Raw genomic sequence first — 21,633 nt, forward strand, 5'->3', positions numbered from 1 at the left:
TCACTAAAATGTGTCATTATTTTAAAATTTTCTCGTATTGTACCATGACTTTATATATTAGATATTTCACTTCTTCACTAAGTATCGATAAAGTATCATAAAGTATGGAACACGAACACGTGTCGGACACAATTACGTGACCCAAAATTTGAAGTATCAGTGCATCATAGCTGTTAACATTCTAGACTAATTACCGGATGAATAATGATTAATTCATTAATCTGTCAATTAATATTAATAATTAATTTATTAAAATGTCAATTAATGTTAATAATTAATTCATTAAAGTCTCAATTAATATTAATTAATTCATTAAAGTAATCTGATACGTTTCAAGATTGATTTAAATTTAGACAAACAATAAATGAAGTAACATTAACTTAAAATAAAAATTTATATATTTTTTTACAAATTTACGTATACATCCATGGAAGCACCTATAAATAAGCATGTATCACACACACAAAGCACATCACATCAAACCAAGATCTTCCAAAAAAAAAGAAGAAAAAAAAATGGTTTTCACAGACAATGACAGTGCAAACACAAGTGAAATATACAAAGCTCAAATGCACGTGAACAAATATCTCCTCGGCTTCCAAAGCTGCATGGCGGTGAAGTATGCGACGGAGCTAGGCATCGCCGACGCAATCCACCGCCACGGAAAACCTATCACTCTCTCCGACTTGGCCGCAGCGCTGAATCTTCCCCCTTCAAAAGTTGGTGTTCTCCATCGCTTCATGCGCCTTCTGTCACACAATGGCTTCTTCACCAAAACACCTTCACAGAACTCTGAAGAAGAAGAAGAAACATATTCTCTGACTCTTGCATCAAAGTTTCTGGTCAGAAGCAACTCCTTCTGCTTAGCACCTAATGCGGAAGTGGCGTATCATCCCAGTTTGTTCAACATGTGGAACTCCTCCAACAAGGAAGTGCTTACAGAGGATACTCAGGTTCCGTTGTTCCAGAGCGTGACCGGAGAGACTTACTTTAACTTCATCAACAATGATTCTCAGTTTCTGAACGTATTTCAGAAGGCTGTGGCCGCTGATTCTGAAATGATCAAACTGGGTCTGCAACAATGCAAGCACGTGTTTGAAGGATTGGATTCTCTTATCGATGTGGGAGGTGGCACTGGTGCTGTCTCCAGGGTCATACTCGAAGCCTTTCCTCACTTGAAATGCACAGTCCTTGACCAACCACAAGTTGTGGCTAATTTGGAAACAACCCAAAATCTCAGTTTTGTTGGTGGTGATATGTTTCAATCAATTCCTTCCGCTGATGCAGTTTTACTCAAGGTATATGTTTAAAGTTCCTTATCGATCAGAGATAAAACAATTTCATACCATATATATATAAGTGAGGTGCAAATCTTATCTCACAAGCAGATTTTGTAGAATTGAGTTAAGTTTAAACTCCACATTTAACATGATATTAAAATCAATATAGAGTCTATGTAACGAATTTTCCTGATGTTGATCGTATATAGCTGAAATTTGTGTGAATTATTTTGCAGTGGGTTCTGCATAATTGGGATGATGAGCATTCTATAAAGATATTGAAGAAGTGCAAAGAAGCGATTTCTGGGAAAGGGAAGGAGGGAAAGGTGATAATCATAGACGTGGTGATTGATGAAGCAGGTGATGATCGAGATGTGACTGAGTTGAAACTGAACTTTGACTTGGCGATGTTGACTCTCTTGAATGGAAAAGAAAGAGAAAAGAAAGAATGGGAGAAACTTATACACCGTGCTGGCTTCACCAGCTGCAAGTTTAGTCCAGCGTTTGGCTTCAAATCTATCATAGAAGTTTATCCTTGATATTTGTTTTAAACTGTTTTAATTAATGTGGGCTACCATTTCAATAATAAGTTTCTGCTTCAGGCATATTAATAAGAATAAATTTCTTTATGACAATCATTCCATGGAAATTTTCCATTTTGTTTCCATTTTTTTTTTTGAAGTAGTCGTCAATTTTTATTTATCTTTTACTAATTTGTTTGTGAGAGTGAAAACAAATGGGATTGACGTGATTATGGAATTTTCTTTGCAAACACTTGGAGAGTGTGGTCCTCCCAAAGGGTTTTGCCATCTCCCATCTTCCAAAAATTCAAAAAGAAATACAAAGATTAAAACAAATTAATATTATAAATAGAGAAATCAAATTATTAATTAAATCTTAAAATTATAATATATATATTTTTTATCAATTTAAATTTAGAAAAATATAATTATAAATTAATATATATATTTTATTTTATAAAATTAAATAATATATTTTTATTATTTTAATAAGAAGGTATTTGAGTTATTTATATATATATTTTTTAATAAAATACGTTTTATATAGTTATTTTAAATGGTATTTTATGATTGAGTTACCTAAAATTAATAATTTAAATTTAATTTTAATTGAAATATTAGTTAGATAATAAAAAAATTATAAAAATAATAGAAAAAATGGACAATGCATAAAATGTTGAATAAATTTCATAAAATACAAAGGTTAGACAATATTAAAAAATGCAAAAAGTAAACTATATAAAACTATAAAGAATGATGTAAATAGTATACCGGAAAATAGAAAAGTTATATTAAATAAATATATTTTTTATCATTTAATGCCTTTGTTATTAACTAACATATGCATTACAAACTAATTTTACAAATTTATGAATTTTGTATACTCTGTTTTGAATTTTATTTTATTTATTAAATTACCTGTACTATATAGTTGAACTCTATTTTTTCATGTATTAACATTCTCATTCCATTAATGAAACTAACAAATTGATGAATGTAACACATGAAATAAATTAATTTCTTAATAATTAAAAAATTACAACTATAATTACTAATTAAAAATATAAAAGATACACAAAAAGTTAAGTTATTACATGGTTAACATACAATATTCGAATAAATCAATAGTCAATAAATATAAATCAATAATCAATAAAAAATATTCCCGCATTCTAAATAAGTTAGTAAATCATTTTTAATAAATCAATAATCAATGAAACTAAATAAATAATCAATAATAAAAAAGATTATAATAACTAGGTTACTAATAAGTTAATAAATCAATATTAAATATGAAAAAATAATGAAAAAGTGGACAAAGGTGACTAGGGTTTGTTTGTTTAAAGAATTTATTTTTTGGGATTTGTATTTGACTATTTAAACCTGTTTTATCCATTTTAATTTATCTAATTTTATCTATATTTATGCAAAACGGACTAATTATTTATTTTTTCCCTATGTTTGGTCGGATGCGTACGGATCCACACATTTTGTTCACCCCTTTCTCTATTTATTCATATTCTTCCTAAGGAATTCATGTTTTTCTATTTTCTTTTTATTGACACTGCTACTATGTCCTTTCTATATAATGTTTCAAAATCCTTCTTAATTGTCTTCATTTACCGGTTATCATTCGAAATTATTTTACACATCATTTTTTTTTATTTATCTTTAACAACAAATTAAATTTAATTTACTAACTTTGCACTGAATTATGAGAAGGTTTTTTTTTTTTCCTCGAGACTGAGGATGTTGAATCGGGATTTCTTGCTATAGCTTGTCCTGAGCAAGAGCTGCATCTTGAAAGAAAAAATATATCTAAATCTTTATTGAAGACAAATAAATAAAAAATAATAGTGTAAAATAATTCTAATTGACAAAATGGAGTGAATTTTAATATGCAATATAAAAATATTAGATTTACAAAAATATATTTTAATTTACTTTTAATTGAGACATCCCTTATTCTTCTTAAAAATCATTTTTATTTATTTACAGCAGGAAAGGGTGTGGAATTCTGGAAAACAATGTTAACATTTAGAGTAATAGCAAAATCAATAATAAAAGAATTGTGGTATTGATCTCTTTATTAGTCGACAGTCGATCGTAATAAATCTGAAGACTTATGTTCTTACTAAAAGTAGATTGCTAACAACTAGAGATGTCAAAATGGGTTTCAACCCGTGAGTCAACTCGGCTCACCACGGGTTCGAGCCGGGTTGGGTTGAAAAAAATTCAACCTTTTCAAAAGTGGGTTGAACTCAATCCGGCTCACTTAACCCACGGGTTCGAGCCGGGTTGAAGGTGGGTTGGCCCACTTAACCCACCAACATTTTTTTACAATTTTTTTTTATTTTTAAATTTTTATTTTTAAATTTTCTTTTAAATTTTTTTTTAAATTATTTATTACTCCAATTATATTTGTTCACAATTTCATATTTTTAAATGCTAGAATGTTGCTTAATTATATTTGAATTATTTGAATGTTTAATTAATTTGATTGTCAAGTTATATATATGTTGATACTTTAATTTTTAACTATAATCTTTATAGTAAATTACTCAAGTAACCGTCTTATAAAAATTTTTTCTAAATTAGCATGAAAAAAATGTATAGTTTTTTCTATTTATATTTTGTTGAATAGCATGACAGAAAATTTGTAATATTAGTCATGCTTTCTTAGACTAATGGATACTTTCTTGGAAATAATTCTTCATATATTGGTGGTGAGCATGATCAAAACATTGGTTCTTGATTTTACTATGATTCTCATCTCATGAGTTACTTAAAAATTTATTTAAATATTTGAATAATAAAAAAAATAAATAAATAATTTTTTTAGGTGGGTTGGTGAGCCAACCCACTTAACCCACCAACCCGTGGTGGGTTGAGCCGAGTTACAAAATTTCTGGCTCACCAGAAAGTGAGCCGGGTTGGGTTCACTCATTTTGAACCCGGCTCGTGGTGAGCCAACCCGTGTGAGCCGGGTTGGCTCACTTTGACATGTCTACTAACAACGTATCTGTTAATTGAAAAATACTGAAAAAATATGGTAGAACTAATTTCTAAAAAGTTTAAAAGGATTAACAACATACTAAAATACTAGGAAAATAAGAAAAAAATGAGTAAAAAAATAATATATATATATATATATATATATATATATATAATTTAGTTTGATTAAAATTTTATAATATATTTTAGTTTTTGTATGGAGTGAACTTTAAACCTGACTTAACTTCACAAAATTGTAAAGTTAGGTTTACATATTGGTGTTATCTTTAGTAGATGTGAGACTTCTAACACCTCTAACATTGAAGTAATATTAATGGGTGATTCGATAATAATTTTTACTTTAGCATAAATTTCTTTTAATGACATTTTATTATAAGATATAACATATACAGGAGTTATCTTAACAATGGTCTCTAAAAGTTGGTGAAGAAAATTAGATACTTAAGGTGAAGGAGATGAGGTGGGAATAATGAAAAAGAAGGAGGTGCAAACAGTAAAAAGAGTGTGCTAACTCGTAAAACGTTGGGGTGTGGCTACTGCAAGCAAAACAGGTAAACGTGAAACGGGGCTTCTCCCTGCACCTCCAATGATTTCTCCTGTACCCCCAAAACTTACTTTAATTCCATCTTTGCCCATGGTTAAAAAATGAATTACTGTTTTTTTACCGTAGTGCACCCCCAAATACTCGTGCCTCACCGCACTGCACCCCCAAAAGCATATTCCCTGCACGCTCTGCACCCCCTGCACTTGGAATCTTTGACCTAAGTTTTTTTTACCTTAGTTTTTTTAAGGTGCAGGGCCTCCATCCTCCACACACTATCCCCCTTCTCCCTCTTCTCCCTCTTCTCCCACACAACAGCACCCACCTTCTCCCTCTTCTCCCACACAACAGCACCCACGCCATCCTTTTCTCTTCTCCACACACCATTCTTCTCCCTAGCGTCGGCAACCGCGTTTCATCTCTTCCTGTCGCTTCTCCATTTTTCACAATACATGTGTATTTTGATTTTAATTGATTTTAGTTGTAGGTTTGAATGTGTACATCTTCGTTGTTTTGTCTTAAACCTTCTTCGGAAATAGTTTGGAAGGTGTGTTGTGTTGATGTTTGTGTATTTGAGAGAGGGTTTTCGAGTTTTTTTTTCTTTGTTTTAGGAAACGGATTGTGGAATCCGTTCTCCATTTTTCACATTACGTGTGTATTTTGATTTTAATTGATTTTAGTTGTAGGTTTGAATGTGTACATCTTCGCTGTTTTGTCTTAAACCTGCTTCGGAAATAGTTTGGAAGGTGTGTTGTGTTGATATCTGTGTATTTGAGAGAGGGTTTTCGAGTTTTTTTTTTCTTTGTTTTAGGAAACGGATTGTGGAAGCCGTTTCCCCTCTTTTTTTTTTTTTACAAAACGAATTGTGGAATCCGTTTGGGTTTTTTTTTTTTAGGAAACGGATTGTGGAATCCGTTTCCTTTTTATTTATTTTTTCAAAAACGGATTGTGAAATCCGTTTGGTTTTTTTTTCTTTGTTTTTGGGAAACGGATTGTGGAAGCCGTTTCCCCTCTTTTTTTTTTTTTACAAAACGGATTATGGAATCCGTTTGGGTTTTTTTTTTAGGAAACAGATTGTGGAATTCGTTTCCTTTTTATTTATTTTTTTCAAAAACGGATTGTGAAATCCGTTTGGTTTTTTCGGATTGTGTAATCCGTTTCCTTTTTTTTTTTTCAAAAACGGATTGTGAAATCCGTTTGTTTTTTTTTTTTGGAAACGGATTGTGTAATCCGTTTCCTTTTTTTTTTATTTTTTTTTTCAAAAACGGATTGTGAAATCCGTTTGGTTTTTTTTTTTTTTTGGAAACGGATTATGTAATCCGTTTCCTTTTTTTTTCAAAAACGAATTGTGGAATCCGTTTTGTTTTGTTTTTTTTTTAGGAAACGAATTCCTTTTTTTTATTTTAGGTCAAGCCGTTTCCCACACTGTTGAAACGGAACCTGGAATCCGTTTTGGCTGTGTTTTTTGGTTTTCGAGTGAAATGTGAAATCCGTTTTATCATTTGATTTACTTCTTTAATTTTTATTTAAATTAGTCTTCAATTTGTGAAATTCAACCTACACTTACAGTTATTGTTTTGTTATTGTTTTTACGAGTACAAAAAAAACGAAAGATGAGGGCGAGTATTTCTTATTTATTAATTTTTATTTTATTTTATTATAGCTATGGTTAGGACACGAGAAAATTTATCTATACGTGGTTCAAATGATGTACCCGAGAGTTCCACACAAGGTGGTGCACGCAAGAGACCGACAACCTCGGCTCGTAGAAGGGGTTAACATGAGGCTAATGTTGTTGAGGATGATATTGTTGAGAATGAGGTCTCCGACGTTCCTCAGGAGGATGAGCAGGGGATTGATAACGATGGTGGAGGATTTCCTGGTGGTCCATATGATACATCTTTATTGACTCGGTACGAGGATCATGTTGCACGCATGATATGGGATGGTCAGGTCAGTAAGAAGTTATTATCTATGTTTAATTTTGTTGTTGTTAAGTACTTTTATTTATTTTTTGTTTCTTTTGTTAGGATCGAGTTGTTAAAGTAGTGTCCCATATTAAAAAAGTGAAGAAATTAGGACGTCCTCACCCTTCTGTTACACCTTTTGTGTTAGCTTCTGGATTATCGCCTCTGTGCGATATTTTATATGAATATATCGATCTTGGGTTAGTATTGGGTTTCGTGGAGAGATGGCATCCCGAGACTAATACTTTTCATCTACCCATTGGGGAGATGACGATAACTTTAGATAACGTATGGTCACTTCTCCATCTTCCCATCATAAAAAAATTTGCAAATTTTTTTATCAAACGGATTACAGAATCCGTTTCACAGTGTATGAAACGGATTCTGTAATCCGTTTCCCATAAATTTTGATTTTTTTCCTGAAACGGCTTTTGTAAAAGTTTGAAACGCGTTTATATAGTTTATGAAACGGAAAATTTCACTTCACAAGCAAACAGAAAAAAACTTTAACTCGTCAGAAGCTGCTAAGAAGGCTAACCTGGATGGGAAAAGAAAACACAATTACTCACAACGACCTTCTTTCAAAGAACCAATGAAATAACCTTCAATCACAATAAACATAAATGCAAAGTAAAGACAACGACAGAATAAACAACATTCCTTAAAAAAAAGTGATACAAACCAGAGGGACCACCACTAGAGACAATGAAAGAGTGAATGAAGGAAAGAAAATCTGAGGGACCACGGAACACATAGAAGAGAATGAGGGCAAGATTTTAAAAGAAAGCACTGAAGAAGAAACGAAATGCGAGCACAAAAAATAGTTGGGGGTGTAGGAGGTTGGTGACGCAGTAAATGAAATTTACTGCGTCCCTAAAGACTTTCACCCACTTTGATAAATAAGGGTATAAGAGTCTTTTTTGGGGTACAGAAGAAGTATCGGAGATGCAGGGAGAAGCCCCCAACGTGAAGTTAGCATATCTGAATTTTTTTTTTTAAGGTTCTATATAATGTCTGTGTGGTTAAATTGAATTGACCTTTTCTTTAAACAGATATCCTACGAGTACAAATAAATATAATTGATGAGAAATTTTGTAGCACAATTTATATTATAATTTATGCATGCATAGTAATTAAAAAGGTATGAGTGCATGTTATATTCAAATAGATAATAACAGTTCATAAATTATTAATTTGAAGAAAACTTTCACTTTTAAATACAATTGAATAATAAGTTCAAAAATACAATAACAATAATAGTATTAATGTTGATAGTTAATTAGTAATTAATAATTTGAATAAATATTGCAGTAAATTATGAAATAATTTAGTAATTAATAATTAGTAAACTATTAGTCGGAAAAAATCAAGGAAAGTTAATATTATACATCTTCTAATAAAGCAAGAGTTTCAAAAACATTATAACACGTCTTCATACTTTTTGTGTATTAATACTATTCTTAACAACTCAAAAGTTTTTTTTTTCTCATAATATTATTCTTTAAGTCACTACTAATATTATACTTTTCGGTACCTCTCATGTTAACTTGTCATTAAAAATAAAAAAATAATTTTTTAACAATTAAATTTTGATAAATTATTTTTTTAATCTGATATAACATTTTTTAAGTAATTTTTTGTTTTTTATTTTTTATATTCTAAAATCACTTGAAAAATATCACTTTAAATTGTAAAAAAAAAATCATTATCTCTAAAAATATTAATGACTTTCAATAATCCGAGAATACTTCCCATTAGACGGTTTGCTCCTTTCCATGTCAATGATACTTCATCAAGATAAAATCTAAATCTTTTTGACGTGGTAGTTGGAAAAAGGTGTTGAAAAAGATAGCATATGGGAGAAGAAGCAGAATGATCCAAAATATGGAATGAGAAAAAGTGTTGTTAGTGATAAAAGAGATGACGTATCAAAGAGGAGTCAAGTGACTGTGTAAAGAAATGTACAGGGGTGTAAATATTAACTGTTTATTATTATAATGGGGAGGTGAAAATAGACAAATGGGGAAGTCGAGAGAAAATATGTTGATAATATGTTGGGCTGTTGATCCATTAGGAAGAAGCGTGTGAACATATAATCTATTGGTGTAGTAAGTAAAATAATTTTTTATCTTCTCTAGTTTGTTTGTTTTATTGATAATCAATATAATAATAATAATAATAATAATAATAATAATAATAATTAAAGAATTAACTGTTTTCTTTTTTAGTCTACCGTTAAAACTTAATATTAATTATCATTAAAATCATATCATACAAATATCCTATAATTAAAATATTTTAGATCTCATATCATCGTTACAAAGATATAATTTCAGGACATAATAAAAAAATTAAAATTTCATTATTATCTTGAGGATATTTCATCTTGAAAACAAGTATAAATATGATTTCTTAACTCAAGACAACCATGAACATTTTCTTCTATTTGATTATTGTGGTAAACTAAACTTTTCATATCATCTAACTCCTTCCTATGGCTTCTCAATTCAATCGACATCTTTTAATGGGAATTCTAATTATAGTTTTGGTTCTACCTTCAGGTAATTCATAGATTAATTTATTTATTTTTTATCTTTATGTCCCATGAAAGTAAAGATTATCGTGTTTTATAATCTTCTTTCTTTTATGTTTTAACAAATGACACTCATAGTTTTGAATTTGGTTTAATGTTGAAAAACAAAAGAATAAATGAAAGAAAATTGTTACAACATTATGATTTTCTTTTTTTGCAGGATTAGTTGCTGAAGATCCACCACCAGATTGCAATGGATTGAAATGCAGTTTAGGAACTCGATTTTGTACAATTTGCTGCAATGGACAAGGATCTAAGCAGGGCATATGTGTTCCAAAAGGAACATTTTATGTTTGTCAATGCCAATAAAATTAGAATATTGTACCAATTCTCATGAGAGAAATAAATAAAATGCATGCTTTAAATATCAATTTTATTATAATTACAAATAACATATAAAAATTTGAAAAAGAATTATGAAGTAAATTGAATTTTAATTATGATCTACGTTTTTTTTTAAGTTTTATGAAGTAAATTCAATTTTAATTTATTACACTTTATTATTTTCTCATTGGAGGGTTAGTTTCAATATTAATATATATTTTTTTAATATTATTATTATTACTATTGTCATTGTTATTGTGTGTTGTTATTTATTTAAAGTGGTGGTTTGAGACCACTCCTATTTTAAAGTTCATTTGACACTAAATTTTAATATAATAAAACATTAAATTAACTTAATGAAAAAAAATTATTATAGTAATTTTTTTTTTAAAGTATAAAGTGGGAATAAAAGAAAATTGCAGCGTCAATATTATTCTGATACATCAATTCCGCGGTTATACAGTAAAAGACCATGAAAAAAAAGTGGAAAACCACTATAGTAATAAAAAAAGCTGCCACACCTTGAAACGAGCACTCACGATGAAATAAAACCAGTAAAAAAAAGTTTCTTTCTATATTAGTTTTACGGTAAACCAAGTATAAATATAACAATGAACATAGTTTGAGTAAGTGTGGTAAATGTTAATTGTTTATTATAATTTATTTATTTTTATCATTTATAACAACAAATATTAGTACTTTTTGCTTATATTTCAAATAAAAGCTACTGATTTATTTATTTAATATTTTTTTACAACATATATTACTTATAATTATAATTTTTATTTATTTAAAAAATTTAATCTATAATAGTATGACTGTCTCATTTCATAAGATATCTATTACAAGAATTGTAAAGAAGTGAGTTAATTAATCAAGTTGTTGTATTATAACTCATCAATACAGGATGGAATAAATAAAAGTGATATTTAACATTGGTTGTCAATTAATTTAAATTAAGGAAAAATATATATTTTAATAAGTTAAAAGAATATATTTAGCTTTTAAAAAAAGTAGAAGGAAATAATTGAATCATATCAGTTGCACATTATAAATGCTATCGAAATAAAAAACGAGTATGCATGATGAAATAAAAAACCAGTGAAGAAAAGTTTCGATGTTTTTATACCAATTTTACACGGTAAACCAAGTATATATAAATTTATAACAATGAAAATATTTTGAGTAAATGTGGTAAATGTTACTTGTTTATTTTAATCGTAATTATTTTATCATTTATCACCATAAATATTAGTACTTTGCATATATTTCCAACAAAATCTACTGACTTATTTATTTAATATTTGTTACAATATATATTACTTATAATTATAATTTTTCTTTGTTTAGAAAATTTAATCTATAATAGTATAACTATCTCATTTCATAACATATGTATTACAAATTTATATATGTCCATCGAAGTTGGTTTAAAAAATATTGTCTATAGTTTTCTTTTCTTCGTGTGATGATACAATAAAAGTTCTTGTTACTAGTTTCACGATAAACCAAAATAAAGTTACATCATTTTACTTTTTCTATTTTTATCCAAAATTTCAGTGAAAAAAGAGTCCACACAACAAAAATGCAAAATAATAGTGAGTGGAACAGTTTTCTTGTGACGTACAAAAAGACATTGATAAAGAAAAAGTTTTGACACAGATAAAAATAAAATAAAATGGAATGATTAATTAACTTAACTTATTATTTTGAAATTTTTTAATAAGTTATATAAATAACCATTTAACAAGTATATTTTACGCAAGAAACAATAGTATTTTTTTTCTTATATCTCAAACTAAAGATACTGATTTATTTATTTCTCTTGTTTATTTAATATTTGTTACAAATTACAATATATATTACTTATGATTGTAATTTTTCTTTATTTTAGAGAGTTTGGTCAATAATGCAATTGTGAGAGTGTATTGGACCCTTTCCTTATAAAACTAGCCTTCTTTATCTATAATTAGGGATGTCAAAAAAATAAATTCGTACCTGCGGGTATCCGTGGATAAAAGGTAGAAAATGAATATTAAAAATGGATACCCGCTACCCGCGAGTATGGGTATTTTTGATACCCGCATATTAACGGGGTGGGTACAGGTATCATAGTATCCGTACCCGTGGATACCCGTACCCGCTAAACTTTACCTTATATATATATATATATATATATATATATATATATATATATATATATATATTAGTAAACAACATTATGAGTCTTCATCCAATAATGGTGGTCAGATTCTTACCCCACAAATGAGTAAATTACTTCCATATACTGTGGAGGTATTGATGTGTCTCTAAGACTTAGATATTTTAATTAAGTGATTGTTAGAAATTTTTACTGAACTTCTTATGTTTTAAGGCTCTTCTAGATTAAAATTGGACAACATGAAACTTTATACAATGTTGCAAGAGGTGGACATTGATGAGGTTAGTAATTTCTTTAATATTTTATTCAAAAATAAACTACAATATAAATTGGTAGTGATTTTTTATTTGTTTGTTTTTCAATAATCAATCGGAGAAAGGGGACTTGTTGATCTAAGCACTAATTATGGTTAAATATTTATTTTTTAAAATATTTTTGTAAATACCCGCGGATACCCGTGAATATGAAAAAAATAGACGGGTACCCGCATAACGGAAACCTGACGGATATGGGTACGGGTACGGGGTAAATATTTATCCAGCGGGTAGGGTACGGGGGAGCTAATACCCGTACCCTACCCGCCCCGTTGACATCCCTATCTATAATCCTATTTTGTGTTTATTTTCTTTTGGGTAACCCTTTTCATCTTGGGTATCATCACGGGCACTAAAACTTTGGTTGGAATAATTGTACAGGGAGATGGATGAAAGAAACCATTAAAGCTTAATTTTACCAAATTTATTATTCAGCCTGAAAGCTTCAATTCACCTCTACAGAAGGTGGATTGATTAGCCTTAGAAGAGCACCAATCTCAATCAAGGGCTCATTTTCTCTTCTTTGTAACTTACACAATTCTCTTCTTTGTAACTTACACAATTTTTTTTTCTTCTCTGTCACTTCTGAATATGTCTGTTTCTATGTCACCAAGGTCTGCAAACATGATGTTTGGAGTTATTCTTGTTCTACTCGTTTCCTGCTTCTTTATCAATATCACCGCCGGAACACCAGCACCCGATTGTAAAGGGTTAAAATGTAGTTTAGGAGTTGAGTTTTGTATAATTTGCTGCAATGGTCAGGGGATATAAAGATGGTATGTGTGTTCTCTCAAGCACTTCTTATGTCTGTCAATGTAAGATTAGGGTTTGATTTGTTGTATCCATGATTATGATAAAATATAAATAAAATATAAATGTTTGAATTACTAGTTTTATAACAGTAAGATCTGGTAGAAGTTTTTTAGTAATAAATACACTCGCGTTTCAATGTTTGTAATTTAGTTGTCTTAAAATCATTCACAATTACTTTAAAACATATTTAATTTTTATATTTAATAAAAAGTTGGTGCTGATAAAAAAAATTAATAAAAAGTTGGTAAATATATGAGAGATACTTAAGGTGAAGGAGATGAGGTGAGAATAATGAAAAAGAAGGAGGTGCAAACAGTAAAAAGAGTGTGCTAACACATGATCGTGCAACTGGTAAAACGTTGGGGTGTGGCTACTAAAAGCAAAACAGGTATACGTGGAGTTAGCATATCTTTCTTCTTCAAACTCTAAGAAACCGAATTTTGGTAATATAACCAAAGTTTTTTGTTACCAATTTTGCAGTAGACCAAATATAAAGTTGTATTATTCCATTTTTCCATTTTTATCTAAAGTTTCAATCAAAAAAGTCAAAATATTTTAAAATGGTTAGTTTATTAAATTTGAAGGTGTAATCATTTAAAAATTGTGGTTTAAAATTTTAATAATTTAAAAATCGTAACCTACAAATAAAAATAAAACGTTAATAAATTTATGACCATTAATAAAACCCTTAAAAGTTAAAATATTTTCTATCGGTTTTGATACACAATCAATAATGAAACGCTTTTAAACTCAATTGTTTTTAGTGAGTTTAACATTTCAAAAACCATTCTATTAAACATAAGATTGCGTGCAAGAAAAAAACAAGGTGGTTAATCTTATAAAAAAACCACATGGTTGCAGGTTTTTGGATCCAGATTAATTTGATGAAGTTAAAAACATATTTAAAGTTTAATATATTTCATAATTATTTATTGTTTAAATTATTATATATTTTTTGTTATTGTAATAAAATTGCTATTTAAAGAATGTATTTCATCACTGATGGAGAATTCAGAAGCTGTAATTTCTAAAAAATGCTAAGATATTCATTCGTTTATAAAATGGGAAAGAATTGATTATCTTACAAAATATTAGACTTTGGACATTTGGTAATTTTATTGAATGCTTTAATTCGATGAAACTTAAAAACACACGTATATCATAATTAAAATTCAATTTATTTCATAATTATTTATTTTTCAAACTTCAATATGTTATTTATAATTATAACAAAATTAATATTTAAAGCATACATTTTATTTATTTCTCTCATGAGATTTGGTACAATATTCTAATTCTATTGACATTTACAAACATAAAATGTTCTTTTGGAACACATGTGTCCTGTTTAGATCCTTTGTCGATTGTAACAAATTGTACAAAATCGAGTTTCTAAACTACATTTCAATCCATTGTAATCTGGTGGTGGATCTGCAGCAACTAGTCCTTCCAAAAAGATAATCATAGTCTTACAATAATTTTCTTTCTTTATTTATTTACTTTTTAATATTAAACAAATATTAAACTATGAGTGTCATCTTTTGATACATCAAAGAAAGAAGATAGTAAAACACAATAATATTTTCTTTCAAGGGACATAAAATAAAAAATAAAATTAATTTATAAATTACCTGATGGTAGAACCAAAACTATAATTAGAAATTCCAACAAAAGAGGTTGATTGAAATGAAAAGTCACGAGAAGAAAATTATAAGGAATGAAATTCTTTTCTAATATTTTGAATCAAAACAATCAGATATAAGAATATGTTTGTATTTGTTGTGGGTTATAGGTCATATTTATACTTGTTTTAAGCTTAAGATAATAATGAAATTTTAGATGAAATACATTTAAGATAACAATGAAATTTGATCTTTTCTTATTATATCTTTTGTAACTGGTGAGATGAGATTTAAAATATATTAATTACATAATATTTATACGATACGATTTTAATGACAATTAATATTAAGTTATAATAATAAACTAAAAAAATGGAAACATATAAAATTTCTTTAATAATAATAATTATTATATTTATTATTAGTATAAACAAAAAAAAATATAAAAAATTATTTTGCTTACTACACTCATAGATTATATACTACACTCATAGATTATATGTTCACACTCCTTTCCTAATGAATCAATTTATAATTTTTTAGTTTTCAATTTGTAATTTGATAATGTTATAATTTTATTAATTTATAATTTTATACATTTATAAGTTTATAATTATAATTTTATAACTTTATAGTATTCTAATTTTCTAATGTTAAATATTAATATAATACCAATAATTTGTATTTATTTATTTTAAGATTTGTTTTGACGTTTTAAGATAAATAATTAAATATTAATTTTAATTAATACAACTAATGTTATTGATTTATTATTTCATCAATTAATTAATTAATACTTAATATTAATACATTAATGAAATTGTAAATATGGAATCAATAATTTCTATTTATTTATTTTAAGATTTATTTCAACGTTTTAAGTTAAATTATTAAATTTTAATTTTAATTAATACAACTAATGTTATTGATCTATTATTTCATAAATAAATTAATTAATTAATAATTAATATTGATACATTATTGAAATTGTAAATATATATTCAATACTTTCTATTTATTTATTTTAAGATTTATTTCATCCTATGATGCACCGGTACTTTAATATGGATCGTTATGTATTCAACGATAGATCTACATTGTGACATAGAGGACCATGACAACCCCCTCCCCGCCAATTTTTTATTTATTTATACTATTTATTATATATTAAAATTTTTTATATATCAATACATAAGAAAATATTTTTTGATTGTCGACGTTTATTTTTCAATTTGACCTTTTAAATATTTTTTAAATAAAAATAATTATTTTGTTAATATTACTTTTTAAATGATCATTTATTTAGTTTAACCATCTTTTTATTTAATTATTTTTTAAAATTTAATCACTTTAAATGAAAATTAATTATAATAAATTTATAAAAATTATTTATATTTAATTTTATAATTATAATTATAATTATAACAATAACAATAACAATAAAAATAATTTTAATTTTATTATTTTTTAATATCATACAAAAATAAATATAATATTTTTACTAGTTTATATAAAATGTTTGGGATTACTCTTTTGATTTTTATTTTAATTCAGAAATATTAAGTTAGTCCTCTATCTTTTTTTTTAGTTTCATTTTGGTTCCGATTTCTGAAAGAATGAAGCAATTTGATTTTTTTTTTGTTGAATTTCTTGGATTGAATCAATGGTTTTCCATAAAAGTTATAGTTGTGAATAATGATTTTCTTTATTAATGTAATTGATATAATCCTAGTGTCAATTTTGATGAAAAATCCTTGTTTCGCTTCAAGAAATTTAACAAAAAGGATAAAATTGCATCAATTTTTAAAAGATCGGAACCAATTTAAGACTGAAAAAACTAGAGAACCAATATAACATTTTTTGACGAAAAAATGAACCACAAAAGTAATTCAACCAAAATTTTAGCACCCCCAAAATATTGGTTGAAGATCCGTCATTGCATGTATTCACGTCTATGTCCGATACTTTAGGAGACTAATACTTTAAGAATAAAGTATCTAATTTATGAAGTCGTAGTAAACTACAAAAAAAAAAAATCAATTTTTGTGACAAACAATAATTAGTCACTATAGTGACCAATTTAGGTACCAATTTATAAACTAAACATTATTGGCAACAAAAAAACATAAATAGTTAAAAAAATTATAATTGATCTATAAATTGGTAACTAATATTATAATTTGGTTTATAAATTGGTCACTAACATTAGATACTAAAGTTTTAATTTGGATTCACACACTAACAATCATAGATTTATTAAGTATTATGTTTTTAATAATCATTGTATATTTTTTAATATTTATATATCACGTATCTATTACGTATCGTATTCTATTATTTTCTTAATTTTCAAAATAAATGTATTGACGTATTGGATACGTGTCGTATCCAATACACATATCGTATTCATGCATCACATGATACATTAATAAAATACAAGAACAAGTTCTTTTATACAATATATATATATATATATATATATATATATATATATATATATATATATATTATCTCTCATATATTTCATACCTTTCATATTTTCAAAAACACTAAAAAGTCTCAACAATTTTTGTATATACATTAGTTGAAAAATAAATCAATATGAACTAGTTGATAATATCACGTATATTTTATGTTGAAATTAAAATAATTGAAATATAAAAGTTGTGAACTTCATTTTTTATACGACATCGATTGCAGAAAGTTTTTTTTTTTTGACCAATAACAATGGAAGATCAGTCAACTCCATATTGTAATGAAGTGAAGTGACATAGTTCTTATTCCTATTTTGTGATAAATCAAGTACACTATAAGAAAATATCTCATTAACAACTAATTTTAGTGTTAGTGACTAAAAGTTGTTAGCCACTATAGTTAATAATTCATATACCAATTTACAAAATAAAAAATTATTGATTACAAAAATAGACGTTATTTTGAATAAAAAATTATAATTGCTCTTTAAATTGGTTTCTAAAATTTAGCTACCTGATTACTATTTTTTCAACAACTATTTCCTAGCAAGTGTACTGCTAGTACGTAGTAATATCAACAAGTGTTGTATCCACATGGATTTAGCAAGTATATTAGTTGTTTGATTTTTGTGTTTTTGGTTTATAGAAAGTGCAAGTAAATAAAAATAGTAGTTATTAGATAAATTGAATGGATTAGGGACTATGAGTTGATTTCATATCATCTTCTTCTACTATACCATTACCATCTTGTTTACTTTGCAAATCATTCAATGTCTTGAGAATACTCTTTTCATATAGATCTAGTTTCATATCTGAATGCACTAGAACCTAAGGACTCCAAACCCCAGTGTGAGCTCTCTACTCTTGGTAGAATGAGTCCTTGCATTAATGTGCAAGACTCTCTCCTCCAGCATCCACTCTGGTATGCCATGAAGCATCCAATACATGTTTATGATTTGATTGGACCAACGTTTGGACTGGTTTCTCAACTCAAAATCCAAACCAGTTAAATAGATGACTAATCAAGTAATCATTAAGCATAAATCAAACCACAAACAACTGAATGAAAGTAAAGATATAAATACTCAAGAAATAGAAGTGAACAAAATCAGAATTCATTATATCTTGGACATGACGGAGTTCAACTACTCATAAAATATTACAATACAATTCCAACAACATCTACACATAAGATCTACACTAAGAGTACCTCCCTCGTGCCTCACAGACCCTATTCTGTCCTAGTACTACATTGTGGATCCTCCACTCAATGCTTAGAATGAAGACCCCAGGTCTTTATTTATAGGAATTTTTGGACGGTGCTCAGCCCAACTTTTGGTGCTCAGCCACAGGGGTTACTTTATAAGTGGGTTTCCTCCTCAGCTCAGCCCCTTGCCCTAGTGCTTAGCACGTGACCTTTCCTTCTTGGAAGGATTTTCTTGGCTGTTGAGCCTCATAGATTTGGGCTCCAGGTTTCCAAGCAAATAGGGTTTTCTAATGAGGCTCAGCTGCATTTCTTGTGCTCAGTTAGAAAGTCCAAATATGTTGTCCTGTCTTTTCTATTTTCATGGCTCAGCTCCAGTATTGTGGCTCAGCTGCATACTTATATTTTTTTTTTTATTTTCACTGCAAAACAGGAAAATATCATTATAATTCATAAAACTTTATATCTCAATATCTCATTTTGTATCTTAAGCTAAGGAGGTTTGTTTTGTACATACATAGAACCATTTGATACATGATAAGTGTCAATTTCAAATGGAAAATTTATTTATTCTCAACACTTATCACTACCAAAGAAAATTGTTCACTAAATATTAACTATTAAAGTTTTTGCTACTAAAGGGATTGATTACTAAATTAGTCTTTTGATCAATTACTAACTAATTTAGCGACTAATTATAATTTTTTATATAATAGTGATTATTTTAATAATCAATAATTTTTTATTTTGTAAATTGGTATCTAAATTTGTTATTATAACTTTTGATCACCAAAATTGATTGTTAATGAGACATTTTATTATAATCCTTTCCAACTTTCATCTTTATCTCTTTTAATTAATTTAATTATATTTATGGGATTTTATTTATAATTTTTTATTAAATAAATATCTTATACACTAATTCATATATATATATATATATATATATATATATATATATATATATATTAATTGTATTGACACATTAAGATTCAAACTAGAATGTTTTTTTTTTATAATTATGTGAATATTTAAATTTGTATATTGTTTGTTTGCACAATATAAATTAAGTTTTTTTTCCTTTTACTCCAAACGGTTAATTTAAAGGTCTGGTTTTCTTTTCTGTTTTATTTTTTTTAAATCAAAGCATTTTTTGTAATTAAGTTAAAATTACTTTTTTAACTAATTTTTATTATAAAAGAAATTAAGCTTTTTTAATTAAAAGTAAATTAAAACTCTTTTTTTAATCTATTTAAAAATAGATTTTTTAGCATACTTAGGATGTGTTTGGAAACACTATGAGAAAATTGATTCTATTTGATGTAGGAGAATTAATTTTGGTTGATGGAGAAGCTAGAAAGAGTTGCTTCTCTTTGATGTGAATTTTTTATCTATAATTGATTTTAGAAATTGATTTCAGGTGTCTCTAAACAATTTATTAACATATAATTTGATTTTAGGTGTTTCTAAACAATTTATTAAATATAAATTGATTTTAGGAATTGATTTTAGGTGTTTCTGAAGTGAAACAAAACATACACTTATTTAATTTTAAGTTTATTTCAAATTGATTAATCCGAAATTCACTATCTTAAAAGTTGTGTGAAGATGATAAAGATGACATTGGTGATGGACGAGAAAGATGATGGGGATGAGAGCTTGAAGTCAAGAAGAAAGTCCGTTGAAGAAGGTAGGAAGAAGTTTAAGGTTTTTAATATATTTTATTTAGTGGTGAAATGGTACTAAAATATTTAATGGGTTGCAGGAAGCAAAATAGGGGTACAGGAAGAAATGGCCTCCAAATTAAAATTCAAAACAACCAACTTGTTTACCCCTTCTAATAAGAACACAGGTGTGATTATCGGATGTGATGTGAGTGAGTGTATTAAATTTGATGTATATTACAATAATTGAATTTTGTTTACCTAAGTAAACCTATTTAGGAAAATTACACAAATAAGTAATCATAGCCTTTATTTAGAAAAATAGACCATGTCATGGGCCATAAAAAAAATTCATGACAAAAAATTCATAATTTTTTTTTCATCAAAACCTCTAATATAATACAAATTATTATTTAATTATCAATATTCAAAATGACATGCTTAATATTGAACACATCTATTTATACTTTTATTAATATTAGTGAAGTACAATTACTTAACACTTACAAAAACTAATTGGTTATTCTTACAAATCATATTATCATAAACACAACAATAAATACCCTTTTATGTCATTTTTTTTACACACACACATGTTCTCCTAAATAAAGACGTTCCGTAATCTTAAATAAAAATGGTATAAAGGTTACAAATCATTAAAGAAAATTGTTACCAACTTTTCTTTTATATCTAAATAATATTATGTTTGCATGTAAATACATTTTTTTTAAAGAAAGCAAAAGTCCAGATTTTCGACTAGTAGAACCATTTTTAAAATGGTTTTTGAAGATTTTCTTGTAATCAGTGGCAGATTTCTTTGGGGCAGGGAGGGGTCCTGGTTCTCAAAATTGATTTTTTTTTTGTTATATATATATATATATATATTTATTTATTTATTTAAAATTTATTAAATTTTTTAAATTGTATGTAATATATATTAGAAATGAATAAAAATTAATTTTTTTATTTATTTTATTTAAACATAATATTTAATGTAAATACATAATAAAATATAAAATTAAATATAAAAAAAATATTCAAATTTAATTTTTCTTTTGGTTCCTATTTTCATTTAAAATTGACACTAGAATTAGGTTAATTACACCAACAAAGCAAATCATTTATATTAAAAGTCTCAAT

At 27.1% G+C, this 21,633-nt stretch overlaps 1 protein-coding gene across 1 annotated transcript; it reads left to right on the forward strand.

Moving 5' to 3' along the window:
* Positions 1-459: 459 nt before the first annotated feature.
* LOC114170583 (isoflavone 4'-O-methyltransferase-like) lies at positions 460-1,896 on the forward strand. The gene is made up of 2 exons (XM_028056092.1): positions 460-1,298; positions 1,517-1,896. The coding sequence occupies exons 1-2, from the start codon at positions 516-518 to the stop codon at positions 1,817-1,819; spliced, it is 1,086 nt and encodes a 361-aa protein (XP_027911893.1). The 5' UTR covers positions 460-515; the 3' UTR covers positions 1,820-1,896.
* The last annotated feature ends 19,737 nt before the right edge of the window (positions 1,897-21,633 follow it).

This window comes from Vigna unguiculata, chromosome 11 (assembly GCF_004118075.2).
Source record: "Vigna unguiculata cultivar IT97K-499-35 chromosome 11, ASM411807v1, whole genome shotgun sequence".
Classification (NCBI taxonomy): domain Eukaryota; kingdom Viridiplantae; phylum Streptophyta; class Magnoliopsida; order Fabales; family Fabaceae; genus Vigna; species Vigna unguiculata.